Source organism: Gopherus flavomarginatus, chromosome 6, assembly GCF_025201925.1.
Source record: "Gopherus flavomarginatus isolate rGopFla2 chromosome 6, rGopFla2.mat.asm, whole genome shotgun sequence".
NCBI classification, from domain to species: Eukaryota; Metazoa; Chordata; order Testudines; family Testudinidae; genus Gopherus; species Gopherus flavomarginatus.
The window spans coordinates 85,057,263-85,077,123 of record NC_066622.1 but is presented as its reverse complement, the minus strand read 5'-3'; the positions used below and the strand labels follow the sequence as shown (position 1 = coordinate 85,077,123).

General features: G+C 42.7%; 2 protein-coding genes across 3 annotated transcripts in view; one reads left to right on the top strand and one right to left on the bottom strand.

The window, feature by feature from the left end:
- The window catches only part of CDHR1 (cadherin related family member 1), a 61,361-nt gene that overhangs the window by 17,203 nt on the left and 24,297 nt on the right, over positions 1–19,861 (bottom strand). For both annotated transcript variants that reach the window (XM_050959089.1, XM_050959090.1), the window contains 5 exons: positions 17,246–17,346; positions 15,158–15,361; positions 11,957–12,109; positions 5,117–5,281; positions 2,961–3,028 (listed from right to left, as the gene is read on the bottom strand). In XM_050959089.1, coding sequence (XP_050815046.1) covers positions 2,961–3,028; positions 5,117–5,281; positions 11,957–12,109; positions 15,158–15,361; positions 17,246–17,346 — 691 coding nt within the window. The remainder of the gene's footprint in view (positions 1–2,960; positions 3,029–5,116; positions 5,282–11,956; positions 12,110–15,157; positions 15,362–17,245; positions 17,347–19,861) is intronic.
- Positions 6,648–8,954, top strand: LOC127053817 (uncharacterized). Its single transcript, XM_050959131.1, has 2 exons — positions 6,648–7,321; positions 8,301–8,954. The coding sequence occupies exons 1-2, from the start codon at positions 6,652–6,654 to the stop codon at positions 8,372–8,374; spliced, it is 744 nt and encodes a 247-aa protein (XP_050815088.1). The 5' UTR covers positions 6,648–6,651; the 3' UTR covers positions 8,375–8,954.

Here is a 19,861-nt window from a genome sequence, read left to right as displayed (position 1 = left end):
CCAGGGTGAGTTCAATTTTATGCATTTTTAATTAATTACTGAGCCACTGGCAAGAGTGACAGGCAAAAGATTGAATTTCACTTAAAGATGCCAGCATCCTGTCTTTTCAAAGGACCCTGTCAGTTTAGGCCCCAAATGCAGGTTTTGTAAAAATGAAAGGTTTTACATATCCTGTAATTAATGCAAAATAGAATCAAATATTTTTGTGCATTCCAATTTTGAGCTCAATATATATTTATTATAAAATTGGCATTGTTATTATCTATGCTTATGAGTTGTTTGTATTACAATAGTACCCACAAACTCTAATGAAGAGTGAGACCCTATTATGCTGAGTGCGGTGCAAATCCATGGAATGAGACAGTCCCTGTGCTGAAGTGCTTACAATCTAAAAAGACAAAACTACAAAAGGTAGTTTTATTATCTCCATTTTACAGATGAGGAACTGAGGCACAGAGAGATTGAGGCTTTGTCTACACATAAAAATTGTATCACTTTAGCTATACCAATATAGTTACAGTGGTTCAGCATCCTGGTGGGGGCTCAGCTATACTGGTATAAGGCAGAGTTATACTGTCTGATGGTGTAGACAAACCCCACACTGGACAACCAGGGGTTAAGGAACTGGTCTGGGCTCAGCCACCCCCACGTGGTAAAATCTGCAAGAAATGCACAGGCTGGAGGAGGAGCTTTGAAAGGGGGGCAGAACTGCTCATTTGTTGTCAGACCAGGCCAAAAGAAACAGATCTTCAACCCTCAGCTCCCAAGGAAAGGCTGACTGAAGAAAGCAGGGCTGGCTCCAGCTTTTTTGCCACCCCAAGTGGCGAAGCAAAAAAAAAGAAAAAAAAGAAAAAAGATAAAGCCGATCGGTGGCACTTTGGCGGCAGCTCAATAGTCCTGCTTCATTCCGCAGTGGCAATTTGCTGGTGGGTCCTTCGCTCCCTCTCTTCCTCTTTGGCGGCACTTCGGCGGCAGCTCAAAGAGGAAGAGAGGGACTGAGAGACCCGCCGCCTAAGACCCGGACGTGCCGCCTCTTTCCATTGGCCGCCCCAAGCACCTGCTTCCTTTGCTGGTGCCTGGAGCCGGCCCTGGAAGGCAGGAGCTTCCCAGACAACCACTACCTGATGGTCCCTGCCTGAGGGAAGGGAGGGACAGATCTGGATACATGCTGAGATGGAGTCACTCCCCTCTATCCTTTACTAACTCCATTTATTTGCATTAATTCCCCCTTCTTTTTGTTCACCAACTACCCTGGAAGGGGAGAGACTTTGAAGTGACCTCACCAGAGGGCCAAGTCACAGGAAGAGGCAGGCCACCACAGAGGCAAAGCAGCTAGTGGCAGGAGACCCCAGTGGACAGAGTGCTGCTATACCACACCCCACCATGAGGAGGTGCCAGTGGTGAGTCGACCTTTTCACATACGAATATTGCCATTCCTATTTGGGAGGGGGAATATTCCAGTATAATGCACCTTTATACCAGTACAACTACATCCATGTTAGGAGATGTACCAATTTAACTGTTCTGGCAGAAACATCACAGCCCTAACTGAAACAGTTAAATTGGTACAAGAATTGCATGCAGCACAAGCCTAAGTGATGCACCTGAGCTCACACTGGAAGTTTGTGGCAGAGCTGGAAATTCAACCCAGATTTCCTGAGTCTCAATCCACTGCCTTAACCAAAAAAGTTCCATGTTTAGGAAAACAAAAAACCTCACAGCAACTTCATTTCCCTGATTAAATTCTATTTTAGCTTTAGGAGTGTGAGAATCAGAATAAATTTGCACACACTTTTTTTCCCCCACATCATCTTTTTTTCCCCAAGCCTTCAGAAGTGTTTTGGCACCAGCTGTTACATTTTAAACTTAATAGGTCTGAGTGCATCGGATGGCCTTTGCTTGCTTGCTTCTACCCAATTAACAGCTTGCTTGAGGATTTAGTGAGAAGCTCAAAATAAGCCATGATTTAGAAGCTCCTGTATGTGCGCCCTTGTTTGGATGTTTCCCAATAACCACCCGAAATTCTGGATTTGACTGCCATAATTAGCATCCTACTCAAAGTGGGGAGCAGAGCTTTAAAACCAGATGGGGAATGTATAGAAGAAATAAAATTTTGCAGAAGAGGGGGATGAAAGTCTGGACAATATACGCATTTGCAAGCTCTTCTTTCCAACCTCTTAAGTCATAGGGGTGAGGGGTTCAGCAGAACTGTGAGAGATGACCAGCCATATTTGAGATGGCTAGGAGCCCCAGCCAATTATTACATTGGCAATAACTGGGGCGGGGTTGGAGAGCTGATCAAATGGGTGTTCATTTTCATCTCTCCTACAACAGGAAGCAGGAGCTAGGTATCTATTAGAGACCCGGTGAACATCCTGTTCCCTTCCTCCGTGCCCTGCTGCTACTAGTGTTACATGCAAGCAACAGTTCTAATATCCAGTGGTGCCAGCCACCAATGCTAGAAGTGCTAACAGTGTCAGACCTCAAAGAATGTTGTGGGAATTTGTAGAGATGGTTCCCATGAATTTTTGGTCTTTTCTGTACATTGGGTTGAGTGTTGAAATGACACCGTTTTTGCAGCTAAACAGGAGTGTGGGGGGGTGTGTGTGGTCCACAGAACTTTCACAATAACCAGCACAAACAATTCTTCTTCCTGCAAAAAGTATTTTTTGAAATGATAGTTTGAACAGATGCTATGCGTTGTCACTTAGCTGCCCTATGTTTCTTTAGGAGCATGTGGGTAAAACACCATAGACTCATACAACAAGTTTTCGCCTGTTTTTTGCAGGAGAAAATATTTTAACAGAAACAACTCAGGAAAAAGACACAGGGTAAGTGCCTCCCCCCAGATAATCTCAACATGCATTAGTCTGAGATGTCAGCCGCTGTCTTAACCCTCTTATTTTGTCAGTAGTGATTTCTCTTTTTAATGTATTTCAAAGGTTAACTTTTTTACTTACAGATCAGCTCCTGTTCCATATATGGAGTATTTGACTTCTCCCCAGAGTCCTGAATCTGGGTCTGTAGCCTTAAGAAAAGAATTCAAAGGAGTCCTGATTTATTAAACTGTAGTAAAGTATATTTTCCTGTTATGCCTAATAACAGCACTCTGAAAGCCAAACAGATTTTTCCCCCTTTAAAATATTTTGTCAGTATATTTATGGAATCTTCATTAACAATTTGCATGTTGGAAGTTGCCAAAATCTTACAAAATCAAATGGCAATGAGTGATACATCAAAGCTTTTTGATACAACCACATCCTAAGCACTCTACATGAACATAAGCAGTAAAATCTATAATGCTTATTGAGTGACTCCATTCTTAGGCATTTGACATTATCTTGTAACATCCTTTCTTTCATAGGAGTAAGGAGTGCGTTAGTGCATTGACCAAACAAACAACTCATTCTCAAACTTTACTAGAGATCAGCTAAATACGAGTGCATTGTCCCTGGCCAAAACTGTCTTTTAAACAACACAAAGATTTTTTAAGAAGACTCTCCACTGTGGTATATTTAGTTGATATTTGTACATAACATTATTTCATTCTGGCTGGTGTTTTGATCATTCTTGTGCTTGTGGGCCGAGGTTGCGTTGCAGATATCTCTTCAGATGTTGCAACTTTGTTCTGCATTCTTATCAGTTTCTCCATGGGCTCAGGGTTGGGAGAAGCAGTGGACTTGCTAGAGGGAGCTATTTCTGTTTTCTTTGGTACCTATGGGAAATTTTTTGTTACATCAGTATGTCTGTCCATCTACCTCTACATGCAGAGACATGTGATGTAGGCAGGGGCGCTGTTGAGTGTATAACTGGTTCCCTCCCTTGCTTAATTTTTTTTTTTTAACATTTTCTGCAGACCACTTCAGTGTTGGACGCTGTTCTCCTTCTGACTACTATAGTAAGGAACATGATAACCTCTATGCTGTGCTGCCTTGGTGCCAGTGTGTCCTATGGTGAGCCTCTTCTTTCTTGTTTTGATGTTCTTCCCTATATAGAGTTTAGTGTTTTCACCTCCAGGATATGCAGTTAGCATATATATCAGTAGCATGTGTGTCGTTTCACTGCCTCTGCAGCACACAGACTAGTTTGGGCTCCCTTAGCATCCTGCCTCGGGCATCTACGCCTCTGGTGCCCAGCCCTATGGGATCTTGTATCACTCCCAAATTTACACATGCTTGTCGACTGCCTCAGCTTTGTGTGACTTACTGATCTACGGGTTCTAGCTCTGACTTTAGTGGTTGTGTTAAACAGATGTATAACATTCCTTTTAGGCTGGAAATGTTTCTTCAGTGCTCACAAGGTCTCTGACCTTTTGCTTTTCTTCCTCTGGCAGTGTGAGATATTGGTAAATGTATAAACAAATTCTTCCCATTTCTGAACACACGAAAGCAGTTCTTACATTGGGGTCATTCTTTTCCAAATCTGGTGCTTTTTTATAGTCTGGCTCATGAACAGCATAATTATGCATGTAGCAATTATGTCACCTTGACAATCTATGGAAGATGGGACTAGAAATTCACTAGCAGCCATTTTCCTTTCTTTTTGTTCAATCTCAATCAAATCCAAGTCTTTCTTACAACAATGCCAGCCTCGCTCAGCTACCACTGAATCTTTCAGCTGGAGTGTAGGACATTTTTGTGGCTTAAAAAACCACATAAAGTAAAATAAAAATGGCACTTCAGACACATTGTCTGAAAAGGCTTTGCTGAAACAACAGCTACCTTCCTGAGCATTGTGTGCTAACATAACAATATCAGACACTGAGTGGCTGTACGCATTAGAGCTTAATATACCTGCTACTCTAGGTATGGTGATAGCTGTGAGTCCACATGGCCTTGATTCCAAATGCACTTAATTATGAGACTGCAAGAGCAGGTTTTGTTTTACTCATTGATTTAAAGATGTTTCAGCAGGTGAGCAGCCAACAAACACAGGAATGACTCCAACCCATGTTGAGGTCAATGACAAAACTCCCATTGAATTCAGCATGGGAGTAGAATAGAGCTTATAAAGCATAAGAAGTTATTAGTAGGACAGAGCCACTGACATGCTTTGGCAGTTTCCATAGACAGATAGTTAGATCAGATACATCTCTGGAAGACTGAATAAAGCTTACCGTTACAGCCACTACGTTGGACCCCCCTGGGGAATTCTCTGGAATCCTGGCAATGTAATAGTCAGATGAGAACTTTGGGACGTTGTCATTGGTGTCCAAGAGATGTATCACTATATCCGCCGTTGAGCTAAATTTCTCAGGAGTGTTCACCTCTATGGCAAGAAGCTAAGAAGATAAAATAGTGAATTCTACTATTATTATTGCAAGTGTTTGGAAGGCATCTATCACTATGCCTAGGTGCATTTTATCCCAGTTAGAATGGAAACCAACACCACAAGAAGGAAAGCATGCTTTGTGTAACTGGGCAAATCATGCAAAAATCAAACTCATTTCTTAAACAGATAAACATTTTAAAATAAACTTCAGTTATGTACGTGCCCACTTTGTGTTTGCTTTCCTTGAAAGTTTGAGCAATCCAACTGAATTTTTGTGGGAAGGGAATTCCAAGAATGTGCAGAAACCAAATTTTAAATCTGTATGTGTCATTATTTACAGTAGAAATGCTTTCCTGACTGTCTGACTAATCAGTTTCCAGCATAGCTCAGAGAGTGCATATTGAAAATCAAATATCTGCAGAGAACTGTTCCAGATTTTAAAAAAATGTCTCAAATACACTGAATTAGCTTGAATAATGAATAAAATGACAGAAGCACAATCTGCTGGTGAACATTTTGCAGACACAGAGGATAAAGTCACCTTCTGTGAATAGCTGCAGAACACTGGAGTGATGCATATAATGTGCATCACTCCAGTGTTCTGCAGCTATTCACAGAAGGTGACTTAACTTCCTTGGATGGACTCAGGATGGGAGACAGCAGCTACTAGATAAAATATCAAGGCCTGCAGAACCCGGTGTCATTGAAAAGCCTAGAACAAGAAATGCATTTGCATCTCACCATAAATACAGCCAGGCTGGGAGTCATGTATTTAAAGCAGGATCAAATTCCAGAGGTTCCACTAATAAGAACTCTTAGCCCAAATTCCCTTGAGCTTCAACCTGTTTGAATCATACCTTCTGCGTGTAGATGTCCTGGTGAAGCTTAGGGGAAAAGACAGCCTTTGTGACTACCGGGCCTGAGCAATTAGGACTTTATTAGATAGTGACCAGCACCTTGAATTTCATGTTGAAATGAACTACTGCACCAGGACAGCTAGACAGAGCACTAGTCAGCGTGATGTGTTATCATTCTGCCCCTCTGAAAAGGCAAGCAGCTGCATGCTGCACCTGATTGAGCTGCTAAGTGGCTTTCTAGATTAGCCCACTGTAAGGCCTGTTCCACACTACGCAGTTAAATCGATTTTAACAGTGTTAAATCGATTTAACGCTGTACCCGTCCACACTACAATGCACTTTAAATCGATTTAACGGGCTCTTAAAATTGATTTCTGTACTCCTCCCCAACGAGAGGAGTAACGCTAAAATCGATATTAGCATATTGATTTAGGGTTAGTGTGGCCGCAAATTGAAGTTATTGGCCTCCGGGCGGTATCCCACAGTGCACCAGTGGCCGCTCTGGACAGGTACCTGAACTCTAATGCACTGGCCAGGTATACAGGAAAAGCCCTGCGAACTTTTGAATTGCATTTCCTGTTTGGCCAGCGTGGAGCTCTCATCAGCACAGGTGACCATGCAGAGCTCATCAGCACAGGTAACAATGCAGTCTCCTGAGAATAGAAAAAGAGCACCAGCATGGACCGCACGAGAGGTACTGGATCTTATTGCTATATGGGGAGAGGATTCAGTGCTATCAGAACTCCGTTCCAAAAGACGAAATGAAAAAACTTTTGAAAAAATTTCCAATACCATGAGGGAGAGAGGCCACACCAGGGACTCAGTGCAGTGCAGAGTGAAAGTGAAGGAGCTCAGACAAGCCTACCAGAAAACCAAAGCAGCAAACGGTAGATCCGGATCAGGGCCAAAAACATGCCGCTTCTACGCTGAGCTGCATACAATTTTAGGGGGCTGCGCCACCACTACCCCCCCCTTGTCCGTGGATTCCGAGGTGGGGGTTATAATCTCAACCATGGACGAGGATTCAGCGGAGGGGGAAGATGACGAGGAGGAAGAGGAGGAAGAGCTTGCAGAGACCACACAGCACTCCATTCTCCCCAGCAGCCAGGAGCTTTTTGTGACCCAGACGGAATTACCGTCCCTGCCCTCCCAAGCCACTAGCCCAGACAGTGAAGCCATGGAAGCGACCTCTGGTGACTGTACCTTTGTAAATATAAAACATAGTTTAAAAGCAAGCGTTTTTTAATGATTGATTTGCCATGAGTGTTTGGCATGCATTAGCAGGCATTAAAGTTACTGGAACAGTTTGTTAACATGTCTGGGGATGGAGCGGAAATCCTCCAGGGACATCTCCATGAAGCGCTCCTGGAGGTACTCCAAAAGCCTTTGCAGAAGGTTTCTGGGCAAGGCAGCCTTGTTCCGTCCACCATGGTAGGACACTTTACCACACCATGCATGTAGCAAGTAATCTGGTATCATTGCATGACAAAGCCTAGCTGCGTATGGTCCCGGTGATTGCAGGCATTCAAGAAACATCCGTTCTTTATCTCGCTCTGTTATCCTCAGCAGTGTGATATCGTTCATGGTAACCTGGTTGAAATTAAGGAATTTTATTAAGGGGACAGAGCTGGCCATTCCTACTGGGCTGCTTGCCTGTTGCTTAAAAGAAATCCTTCCTTGCAGGTAGCCAAGCGGGGGAAGGGGATGGGGGCTAATGGCGCTGAGCTTTTTTAGCGTTTGGCCAGCAGGAATCTTCCCAGCTACCAGCCACGCGGTGGGGGGGGGGGGTGGGAGGAAAAAGGGGGGGGTGATTAGCAGTGATCTGCCATTATACCAGCCATGTGGTGGGGGGAGGGGTAAAGCAATTCCAGTGTTAGGGTTAGGGTTTGGCATCGGCTGCTCCTTGTAAAAGCAGCAGCACAGGGAGAAGCTGTATGTCTTACCATGAGCCCATGCAAGCTGAATTGTGATACCCTGACCTGCGTCTGTGTTGATCTGTTACACCACAGCCGCAGGCACTCAATACTAAAAGAATCCAAATGTGACCTTGTAGTGAAATCACATGTGCTATGTAAGGTGAATAGTGTTGTTCACTGTGAAAGAGTATAAGCATTGTTCTGTGAAATGTATCTTTTATAATCCTTCTATCACTATTTTCCCCCACTCATGCAGCTGCAAATTTTTCAAGCCTCCCTACTCCATCCCGAAGGCTAGCTCAGATAAGGCGGAGGAAGAAGAGGACATGAGATGAAATGTTCACAGAAATCATGGCAGTAACCCGCAATGAAAGAGCTCATCTGGGGGAGTGGAAGGACGTGGTAGCAAAGTACAGGAAAGATGCCAGTGAACGTGAGGACAGGAGGGACCAACGTGAGGATAGGAGGAACGAACGTGAGGATAGGAGAGACGCTCGAGATGAGAGGTGGCGGCAGGAAGATCAGCGGTGGCGGGATGCAACACTGGAGCTGCTGCGTGATCAAACTGACATCCTCCGATGTCTGGTGGATCTTCAGGAAGAGCAGCGGGGTCACAGAGTGCCGCTCCAGCCCATGTTTAACCACCCTCAGTACTCACCATGTTCCATATCTTCCACACCCAGAAGTGTAAGAACGCATGGGGGAAGGCTTTCTGCACCCGCCCACTCCACCCCCGTGGACAGTCCAACCAAAAGGCTGTCATTACATTGAAATGTCCTTAATGGCCTTTTTCTTCCCTCCTATCCTCCTCCCAAACCACACCCTGGATACCTTGTTAATTCTCTGCCTCTTTTTATAATTACATGCTTCTTAAACGATAGTAACTATTTCCATAAGCAAGCTGTAATCGAAGGGGGAGTGTGGGTTGCTTACAGGGAATGACTTTTAATAAAGAATACATGCTTTTTAAACGATAGTAACTTCATTTCCAGAAGCAAGCTGTAATCAAAGGGGGAGGGTGGGTTGCTTACAGGAGGAGTCAATAAAGGAGGGGAGGTTCATGAAGGGGAAACAAACACACCAGTCACACTGTACCCTGGCCCATGATGAAACTTGTTTTCAAGGCTTCTCTGATGCGCACCGCTTCCTGGTGAGCTCTTCTAATCGCCCTCGTGTCTGGCTGCGCGTAATGAGCGGCCAGGTGATTTGCCTCAGCCTCCCATCCCGCTATAAAGGTTTCCCCCTTACTTTCACAGAGATTGTGGAGCACACAGCAAGCAGCAATAACAAAGGGGACATTGGTTTGGCTGAGGTCTGAGCGAGTGAGTAATGTTCTCCAGCAGCTTTAAACGGCCAAATGCACATTCTACCACCATTCTGCACTTGCTCAGCCTGTAGTTGAACAGCTCCTGACCACTGTCCAGGCTGCCTGTGTATGGCTTCATAAGCCATGGCATCAAGGGGTAGGCTGGGTCCCCCAGGATAACTACAGGCATTTCAACATCCCCAACTGTTATTTTCTGGTCCAGGAAGTAAGTACCTTGCTGCAGCCGTTTAAACAGAGCAGTGCTTCTGAAGACACGAGCATCATGAACCCTTCCTGGCCATCCCACGTGGATGTTGGTGAAACGTCCCTTGTGATCCACCAGTGCTTGCAGCACCATTGAAAAGTAACCCTTGCGGTTTATGTACTGGGTGGCCTGGTGCTCTGGTGCCAAGATAGGGATATGGGTTCCATCTATCGCCCCCCCCCACAGTTAGGGAATCCCATTGCAGCAAAGCCATCCACTATGACCTGCACGTTTCCCAGAGTCACAACCTTTCGTAGCAGCAGCTTAATGATTGCTTTGGCTACTTGCAACACAGCAGCCCCCACAGTAGATTTTCCCACTCCAAATTGATTCCCAACTGACCAGTAGCTGTCTGGCGTTGCAAGCTTCCAGAGGGCTATTGCCACTCGCTTCTCCACTGTGAGGGCTGCTCTCATCCTGGTATTATGGCGTTTCAGGGCAGGGGAAAGCAAGTCACAAAGTTCAAAGAAAGTGCTCTTACGCATGCGAAAGTTCCGCAGCCACTGTGAATCGTCCCACACCTGCAAAACTATGTGGTCCCACCAGTCTGTGCTTGTTTCCTGGGCTCAAAATCGGCGTTCAATGGGTAGAACCTCCCCCATTATCATCAGGAGCTCCAAAGCGCGGGGGCCTGCGGTTAGGGAGAAATCAGTGTCCATGTCTTCATCAATCTCATCGTGGCGCTGCCATAGCTGCCTCCTTCTCTCCTGCGTTTGCAGTTCATGGTTCACCATAGACAGCACAAGAATGCGTGAGGTGTTTACAATGTCCACGATTGCGCTACTGAGCTGAGCAGGGTCCATGCTTGCTGTGCTATGGCGTTTGCTCAGTTCACCCAGTAAAAAAAGGCGCAAAATGGCTGTCTGCTGCTTTCAGGAAGGGGGGGTGAGGCTGTACCCAGAACCACCCGCGACAATGATTTTTGCCCCATCAGGTACTGGGGTAGTAACCCATAATTCCAAGGGTCAGGGAAGACTGCGGGAACTATGGGATAGCTACGGGATAGCTACCCACAGTGCAACGCTCCGGAAATCGATGGTAGCCTAGGACCATGGACGCACACCGCCGAATTAATGTGCCTAGTGTGGACGCATAAAATCGACTTTATAATATCTGTTTTATAAAACCGGTTTAAGTTAATTCGAAATTATGCTGTAGTGTAGACATACCCTCAGTTTAAATTGTAACAGTCCAGTTTGGAAGTGTCAAATGCCTGAGTTACAATGGGCTCCAGGCCTAGAGGAGTGGGCTCATTTGTACAGTCATTTGAAAAAAAAAAAAAAAAAAGATGTTTCTGGCCACTGTGCTGCTAACTGAGTATCCAGGAGAACTGGAGAATCTAGCAAATGCCCCAAAGGGTGAATCACTGTGAGAACTGGAGGGAAGAAGCTCTCCACTGAGCCATTGTCTTTATCAATTCCTCAGAATGTGTTCTGGTCAAACAGTTGTAGATCACTCCCAGGGTGTCGTGGTATTCATGAGCTGTGTAATTTCTTTAGTGGTCTTTTAGTAACTTACCATGACTAAATTTGCACTACTTATAACTGATTTGGGCAATGCTTTATAATTGGCCATGAAGCTTCCATCTGAATACAATAATAATATGCTGTATTTCTAGAGTACCTTGAATCTAAGGAGCACCAGATGCTTTACAAACATGACAAATGGTGGAACTGAGACAGCAGTGAAGTGACTTGCTGAGGTCACATGGCAAATCCTGGGCAAAGAACCCAGGAAATCTGACTCCCACACTACTCCCTCTAATCATTAAAGAAACTGCCTCTTTGTATACAAAAGATGCAGAGCCCATTAGTACCGAACTACAACTTGGATAAAATATTTTACGAGTAACAAGGCACTGAAGGCAACGAGCTACAATAGAAAACTAATTACCCATCAACTGGAGTCTTCCACCAGTTCCAGCAATAACATACTGTAAAGCAAGACCATGTGCCTAAGACTGAGTAGGTGAAATCCTGGATTCACTAAAATCTGTGGGGCCAGGACTGCATCTAATGAGCTTATTGGCATAAGTGAAATAGTCACCCTGATGTGCATAGTCTACAGTGCTTCAGAAACATCACAAAATGAAATTTCTATACAAATGTAACAGCTAGAACTCCTTGCATTCACTGGGCCAAAGACAGCCCATGGTCTTCAGTTACACTCATTAAACACCACAGCAGTCAATGACCTGAGGGAAGAATTTGGCTTGGTGAGCTTCATTTACAGGGCTATAACAGCATTAGCATTCAGTTAGATAGCCTCAGTTGAAACCAGAAGTCAAAAACCCTCATGTATACGAACCTTTTAAATGGAGCAGGCAAGGAACATACTATACCTTAAAGGTTAACAACTGGAACTTCTCATAATCTATTGCAGCAGAATTCTCCACTATTATGGTAACCTGAGCCTCATTCAGGACGGTTTGGGGAACAACTCGGAAAATGCCACCGGGTCCAACTAGCCGGAGGTTGAATTTAGCATTGGCCCCCTGGGAACAAAGCATAGGTATGAAAGTAAAAGCAGTACAAAGTGATGTTGCTTTGCTTTCAGCAGCAAGGCTGCATTTACTGTTGCATGGCATAGGCTCCATTTTTATTCAGTACATGTATAATTAGAATGTGTGTCTGACTGCTTAGAACCTTCTGTTCTCCATCTCCTAGGTAAGAGAGTGCTAAGAAGCTTACTAAAGTAATCGCTGCAGCTCTGGTCACAGGGCACATGTGGCTTTTTAAAAAACATAGATTAATTATTCCTTCATTTACAAAGGAAAAACACTGCACTAGGGCTGGCTAGGTGGGTAATTCATGTGAGAAAGAGGCTTTGACTAAGCTTCAAGGCTTGTGTCCCCTAAATTGGTTGTGTTCCAAGGAACCAGGAGCACATAGATTGGTGAGTCTAGTAAGGTTTATCCCTTCCATCTTCCTGACCAGGATTTTATAACAACCAAAGCAGCAAGGGTCTCCAGAGAATCCATCCTGTGCTATGCAGTGTGATTGATGCATTGCTGGACAGGACTTAGTGAGCTCAGTCAGTGCTGTAGGTATGTGTATATAGAGCAATGAAGCTTTTTATGTGCTGCACTGCTTTGTCTCATTGTTTTTGGTTTAGGAAGCTCCCTCTAACCTGCAGAGAACAGGTGACTGGAGGTAAAGGATGACCCAGTGGTGGAACAGTGGAAAACAAGTGAAATCACTGAACAATAACCATACATAAAAGGCATCAACCTAGGGCATTCTGCCACGCACTGTGATAAAGGTACAGATATTGTACACCAGAACAATTCTGTCAAGTTTTATCTGAACATGGCAGGGGAATGGCAAAAGAAGGAAGATTCATACAGAGAGCCGTTTTAGCCATTAATCTGGCAGACATTTATGCATTCCTATAAAGGATGGGGCAAGATGAGCTGAATGTGATTGATTAACTAATAGCAGGTACCAATCTCTCAACAGCTGTGATTCCCAACTGTCGCCACCAGCCACAATCAATGATTGGCTGATGCTGATGTCCCTCCAGGATGCAGTACTTCTAGTAGTGGTGATGTAGAAACAGGACAGCCCCCACTTGCTGATGTCCACATGGGTGGACTAAGGCTGGGCAGTCACTGCTTCAGTACTTGCCCATTTCAAAGGGAAAAAAGCCAGTGTCAATCCCCAAAGCAAATCTGAATATTTTCAGGTTCAAGCTCAGCGGCTTGTGTTGCACTGGAATCCAAACTCCCACAATTAAAGGAAAGCCCATTGGCTCCTTATTGCCTGCAGTGGAGAGTGGAGTGACACATACAAATACCAGCTGGATGTGACTGATGTGCATGGAATGCTATCTTCCCAGCCAGGCAAAGATCCCCTATGCATAGGACTCCAGATGGGCTTCCACTCCATACTCCTCAGGCTTTGCAGAAATTAGAGGCTGTACCTCCAGCTCCATCCCACGCCACCACTAAGCAAAGTGAGCCAAGGACTTGGTATGTAAAGTAAGAAACATTGTTTATTTTACATTTTGCCTTGAATGAGTGTGTGTGCAGAAGGGGAATAATTTGGCTTTAGGCCTTTAAAAGAAAAAAAACATTGTGTGACACTGTGCAGCAGTAAACATGTTCAGAAATCTATTTGATACAGGTACAAATGCTTTCTGTATATTTTATAGTCTGGTTGTAACCTATGTGACTTTTTTTTTTTTAAACTCCAAGTAGAGAAAAAGCCAGCATAGCAGTTTTTCAGTTTTCTTCCTTCTGTTGCTGCAGCAGCAGCAACGACAACGACAGGACTGACTCGGCACTCATACATAAATAGTCGTTTATCTGCTTGCTGCAGAACAGCAGGGGGAAGCCATTGGGTTTGACTGCAATACAATAGTAACAGCACAATACTGAGTACAGTGACATAAGAGCATTGCTGTTAACGGAATACAGTTTTGGGATGTTGTCACTCCCTAAACCTCAGGCTAACTCAAATGGAGGCCAGTGGTACAGTAGCTATCTTAGGGTTTCCTATAGCAACTATTGCCATAGTATCTAAGTGCTTCTTAGGTCAGTTAGAACTACAGGGTAAGGTCCCAAATGGGCTTCATAGAGTCTTTGTTCTTCTTCCTTGTCTGGCTATAGGATGCTCTTCTTGGGGTATAAGCTTTATCAAACCATGCACTTCAACTCATGTTAAAAGATAAAGACCAGAAGAATGATACGTTGTAGGTTTTACTAACAGAAGCAATGAAAGGGACAAGGACTGTATTGTCTCCATAAGGCTGTGGGAGACAGCAATAATAAAGCTACTATTTGTAAAGCATTTTGAAGTTGTAAAATGCTAAGTAGTCCTCCTATTACCTCTAGGAATTATGCAAGAATGTATTATTCTCATTTTACAAATGGAGAAACTAAGTGAGAGAGGTGACAAGTCTGATGCTGATCCCGTGTCATTGTAAATCATGCACAACTCCACTGAACTCAATGGAGTTATACTAGTGGTAAAACTAGTTGGAGATTGTAAATAGGGCCTAAAATGTCTAAGGGTTTGCGTACACTTGCTGGGGGGATCGACGAGTGGTGATTGATATATTGGTGGTCAATTTAGCAGGTCTAGTGAAGACCCACTATATCGACCGCAGATCGCTCTCCCATTGACTCCTGTAATTCACCAGAATGAGAAGAGTAAGGGGAGTCAATCGGAGTGTGTCTCCCATCGACATAGCATAGTGTGGACCCCGCAGTAAGTAGGTCTAAGCTACGTCAGCTTGAGTTATACTACTAACGTAATTCAAATTGCGTAGCTTAGATCAACTTTCCCACATAGTTTAGAGAAGGCCTTAGGTCCAGCAGGAGTCAGTGTCTGAGCTGAGGTTAGAACTCTTGGGGTTCAGGCCAATAGACCGTACCTCTCTTTTAGGCATTCACAGCACTGTTAATGGGCAATTGTATTATAATACTAATAACCTATCCTTCCTCTTCCCCAAAATTTAGGTGCCCAGATATTACAGTGAAGGGTGCTGCAGAAAACCCTTAGACAGCCAGACTAGATAGATACTCTCCACAAAAACTCACCTGATCTGAATCGTTGACAGTAATTTTCAGGCCCCTCAGGATTTCACCCTCAGGTGGGTGCTCATACATTGTCAATTCAAACCGATTCTGGGGCTCATTTTCTCCATAGAAAGTTGGTGGGTGGTTGTTGAGGTCAACGACCCTTATAGTCACAGTGGCAAAAGCATATGCTGTCACATCACCATCTAGACTTATTTCTGATGCCTGTGATAGGTAAAAGAAACAAACTGTAGTGCTTTCTTTGTGGAGAACTATCAGTTCATTTAAAATGTTTCTTCTCTCATGCCTTCAGAGGGCCTTAATCTGTGTGAACAAATCACATTCATATTAAGGGTAATTTTGTATATGAGTTGAGTATACCTGATGCCTTTACATTTGTCTATATCTTTAAATTCATGTTAGAAACCTTGGTCTGAAGCTTAGGGGTGGAATCTTGGTTCTACTGAAGTCAAACCGCACTGACTTTCAGTGAGGTCAGGATTTCATTCTAGAGAGCTACAAATTTGCAGAAAGTCGTATTTGTGCTCAGCCATCCAAAAGCTTAACTAAACCAATGGTCCTGCATTGGCCATGAGGCCAAGTCTTCAGAAAAGAGCTCCACAATCCACCTCTGTCCTAGAATGAAAACTGCTCTCTAGGGATGAATTATCCAATTGACATAAAATAAGAGATGATCTGAACTTTTGCCCAGAATGAAGGTGCAAGGTAAATAGGAACCCAAAACTCTTTGAAGTTCCAAAAAGCTTGGACTTTTCCTCCAGGTTATTTTTCAGGTACCCATGCTCTTCTTGGTTCTGGCAGAGAGTATGAGTGCTGAAGAACTGTGCTTTTGGAGTATTTGGGGGGCATATGGGAAGAAGAAAGTACAAGAAATTTCCTTCTGGAGAGACTGTTTTCAGATTTATAGGCCTGCTTTGCTGACCTCATGGACAGGCAACCAAACTGAACTGAACTGAACCACCAGACTTGTTGAGGTTCACCCAATCAATACCCTCTCATTGACTGTGCCTCTGATATTTCTTCCACTATAGAGGAAACTCTGGCTGCTGCTTTGTGTAAGAAATTGGTTATCAGTAACTGAGGAATCAAACCCTAACTGGTTAAATTAATCCCTGGTGTACACCCATTTCAGTCAAAGGGTGTTCAAACCAACACCAATTATGGCCCAATATTTCAACCTTTGTTCCACTTGCATCAATTGACTTGATGGTACAGCATGATGCAACATGATTTTAACATAAATTTCTCTAGAGGATTTTATGTCTTAAATCTCCAAGCATGTAGAGCCAGATTCTCATCTTGAAGTCGATAGCATCCCACCAATTTACACAAGCTAAGAATCTGGCCCTTTACTATTGTTTTTAGTATAAAATAATTCAGCATTTATTTATCTATGTTTGGGCTAAGTCACAAGGCCCTTCTAAAGACTTAATCTAGTTCTTATTCAGGAAAATTGCCATTGCTTTCTATGCATGTTTGTGTGACGAAAAATTGTTAAGAGCCTAATGATGTGACCCTGTGCCATTAAAACGTTGATCGTTAGAATCTTGTGTAAATTTAGGCAGCATGTCACATTCATATCCCATCTCTTTAAAATTCTGTTCTCTTTCCAATTATAACCTTGGACGTGCGTGTCAAACTTTTGTGTTAGAGACCCAGTCAAGTGAATATGGATTTAATAGCTATGATCCACTATTCAGCATCATTTATCTTAACCCTCTCAATGATTATAGATTTAATAGTAATCCATTCCAGCAGATATGGATTTAATAATTCATTAATTTCCATACTCAGTAATAAAAATTGAAAATAGAGAATGAGCAGACAACCCACCTAAGGGAAAGAAGACTGTAGAGCTGGGAATTAATTTGTGACTATTAGGTTTTATTTCCAAGAGGTAATTGGGGCACTTTGAATATCTGGGCAAACAATGGGAAATTATGCTGATTTATATAAGGTGATGATCTGACCTTTGAACATACAAATACAACATGTAGCACTTAGGACTTGGTTTATGTTACCTGTTTTTAACACACATTGACACTGATGGCTAGTAGATCATGGGCACAGAGAAACTATGGAGCATACCTGAATTTTTAGTTCATACACTTCTTTCTTTAGTTTACTTGGGTTTTTTATAACAGAAATAGCTCCAGTCGTATTATTTATTTCAAAAGATCCTTCACTTCCTGTCATAAGAGAAAGGGACATTTGATTATGGTGATCACAGTTTCCAACTTCCTGAAAAAGAAGAGTTCTAAAAAAACATGAGCAGTAAAATGTACAGTGTTTTGTATAAAAAAGAAGTTGTAGTTCCTGTCTAGCCACTAGGTGACAATGGACTATGAGGTAGGGATCCTAACGGAGTCTCTGCAAGGAGTAGTAACTTATCGGCCTGAACTCACTTTGGATAGTAAGGAGGTAAAAATTTCATTGCTACCACCTTTCAGGCATATAGCTGGTGGTCATCACCAGGGTAGATGTAGATGCTTGGAGTAGTGCAGTTTTTCTGTATCACGTAATGTTTAAATATTATTGAGCAAAAAAAATAAAATCATACGAACAGCCATAACTCATAGAAACAATTTAATTTTTAACCCAAATTGGCAGAAAGCTTCTAAATACAATTGATAATGCAACTATGTACTCAAAAATAGTACTGTTTTAGAAAGTTTGGGAAATATTTTGCCCCAGGTGATATTTTATGCATTTTCCCATACTTTTTTATGCCTTTGATTAAAACACGACAGTCTGAGCTAGTCACATAACAGTCTGAGCTCATTTGTATCATGTAATACCTTAAAATATTTGTCATTATTTGTGCAATGGATTGAGTTGTGAAGTTTTATAGATAAGACTTTCTACCCCCTAATAATAAAACATATATTTCTGACATCTGCTTGCCCAGAAGCATAAGTCTAAAGTACCCACGATACAAATGTAATTACCTTTTTACAATCACTGAACACAATGATGATATATGTAACCTATTTATATAACAGCAATGACTCTTGGTAAGAGGGCTGTAGAATATCTTGCATGACTATATCATGTGAATTACAAAGTATAATAATGTACTCTTATGTAATCCCTACATAACACTATGAACTCCTGAATGTCTAATGAAACACTCCTTGGGCTTTATCAAACTCTGGAGCACTCCATCTAGCTTGAAAGCTTTTCTCTTTCAGCAATAGAAGCTGGTCCAATAACAGACATTACCTAACTCACCTTGTCTCTCTAACACCCTGGGAACAACATGGCTACAACAACACTGCAAAAAAACATAAATGTGCAGTCAGATAATACTTGCTCAAAGCCTTATCTTTTGTGCAGAGATGCTGATGCTTCCCACAGTGCTTGTTGAGTGATTGCTTGATGCTTATGCCATATAACGCTAAAGAGTCTGGCAGTCTGGTATACTGCTCCCCTATTATCAATTAGGTTATAATATATATCTGGCATCTCTTCCCGCAGAAGTCTGTCTTCTGCTACATTTACACAACCCTATTTAGCATAATTCACATGACCATACTGGAAGTCAAGTGGAATAATCTTTACCAATATCTCAAGCTACATGGACTGGTTTTTTTCTCTCTTTGCTGCTACATAATCCATCAGTAGTTGGGAGAAATCCATTAAATAGTTTTCCCAGAAGAGAAATGTATCTGAACATTTTTTTCCTTGGGTAATATAAGTATCCATGAGCTGGAAGGGTGATTGGATGCTGTTCATGATGTCTGCCTGCCAGAGCATTCTGTGTTTCCACTGTTTTCTCTGTGTGCCTTCTCTACATCTCCAAATGCTTCAATCCATTTGGAGCTTTCTCCAAGAAGCATCTCTTCTCATCCTGTGGATAACATCATTGTTCATGGAATCACTAGCTGCCATCCATTTCAAACCATTCATTGCCTTATTCATAAGTTTGTGAATTCTAATGCCACAGTTATATACTTTCACTCTTAGAGCATGGCAGATGACTGAAACACCACAGATTTGCTTCCACAAGGATGTCTCTTGCCTGCATCAGACTGCCTGTATCACCCTTGAAATTCATTGCACGATGCATGCTTCCTGTCTGAAGGTGGTCATGATCAAATTCATGTTAATTCCACCATTTAATCAACTGAGTGTTGCAGTAGATTGCTTCATGATACACACCATAGGTCCAGTTTTGGATCTGAGAGGGAAATATACCCTGAAGCTGTTTGATCCTAGTGTACGCTATATTAACATCAGTTGCTGGTGCAGGAATCATTGGACAGTAGCCAATATTCATAAAATATAAAATAGCAGACAGGACAAACTTCTCAAATCAGTCTATTCTACAAATACTGACACATATTTTGATGTGTTACATGGTACAAATAAGCTCATGCTGTCTTGTGTCTACAGACTTTTGCTTTAACCAAAGGCAAAAGTGTAGAGGAAAATGCATAAAATATATCACCTAGGGCTAAATATTTCCCAAAGTTTCCAAAACTGTGCCATCTGTTTTCAAAGGGATGTGGGGTCCTAACAGTTAGTTAGCAAAAGAAAGATCAGAGAGATATGCACAATATACAGAAGGGATTCTACATCAGGGAGGAGATCAGAGCAAGGTCGACAGCATTTCTCCTTCTATGTAATGCTATCCCCCAGATGCACAATAAACTCAACAAGGCAGTACTTCTGTGTTAGAAAGAGGGGATAAAATTGGAATGG

Bases quoted from the DNA above. Each gene is read 5' to 3' on its own strand.
- LOC127053817 (XM_050959131.1), top strand. From the start codon at position 6,652: ATGCACTGGCCAGGTATACAGGAAAAGCCCTGCGAACTTTTGAATTGC. The intron at 7,322-8,300 runs GTGACTGTACCT...CCACTCATGCAG, and splicing joins AGCCATGGAAGCGACCTCTG to CTGCAAATTTTTCAAGCCTC.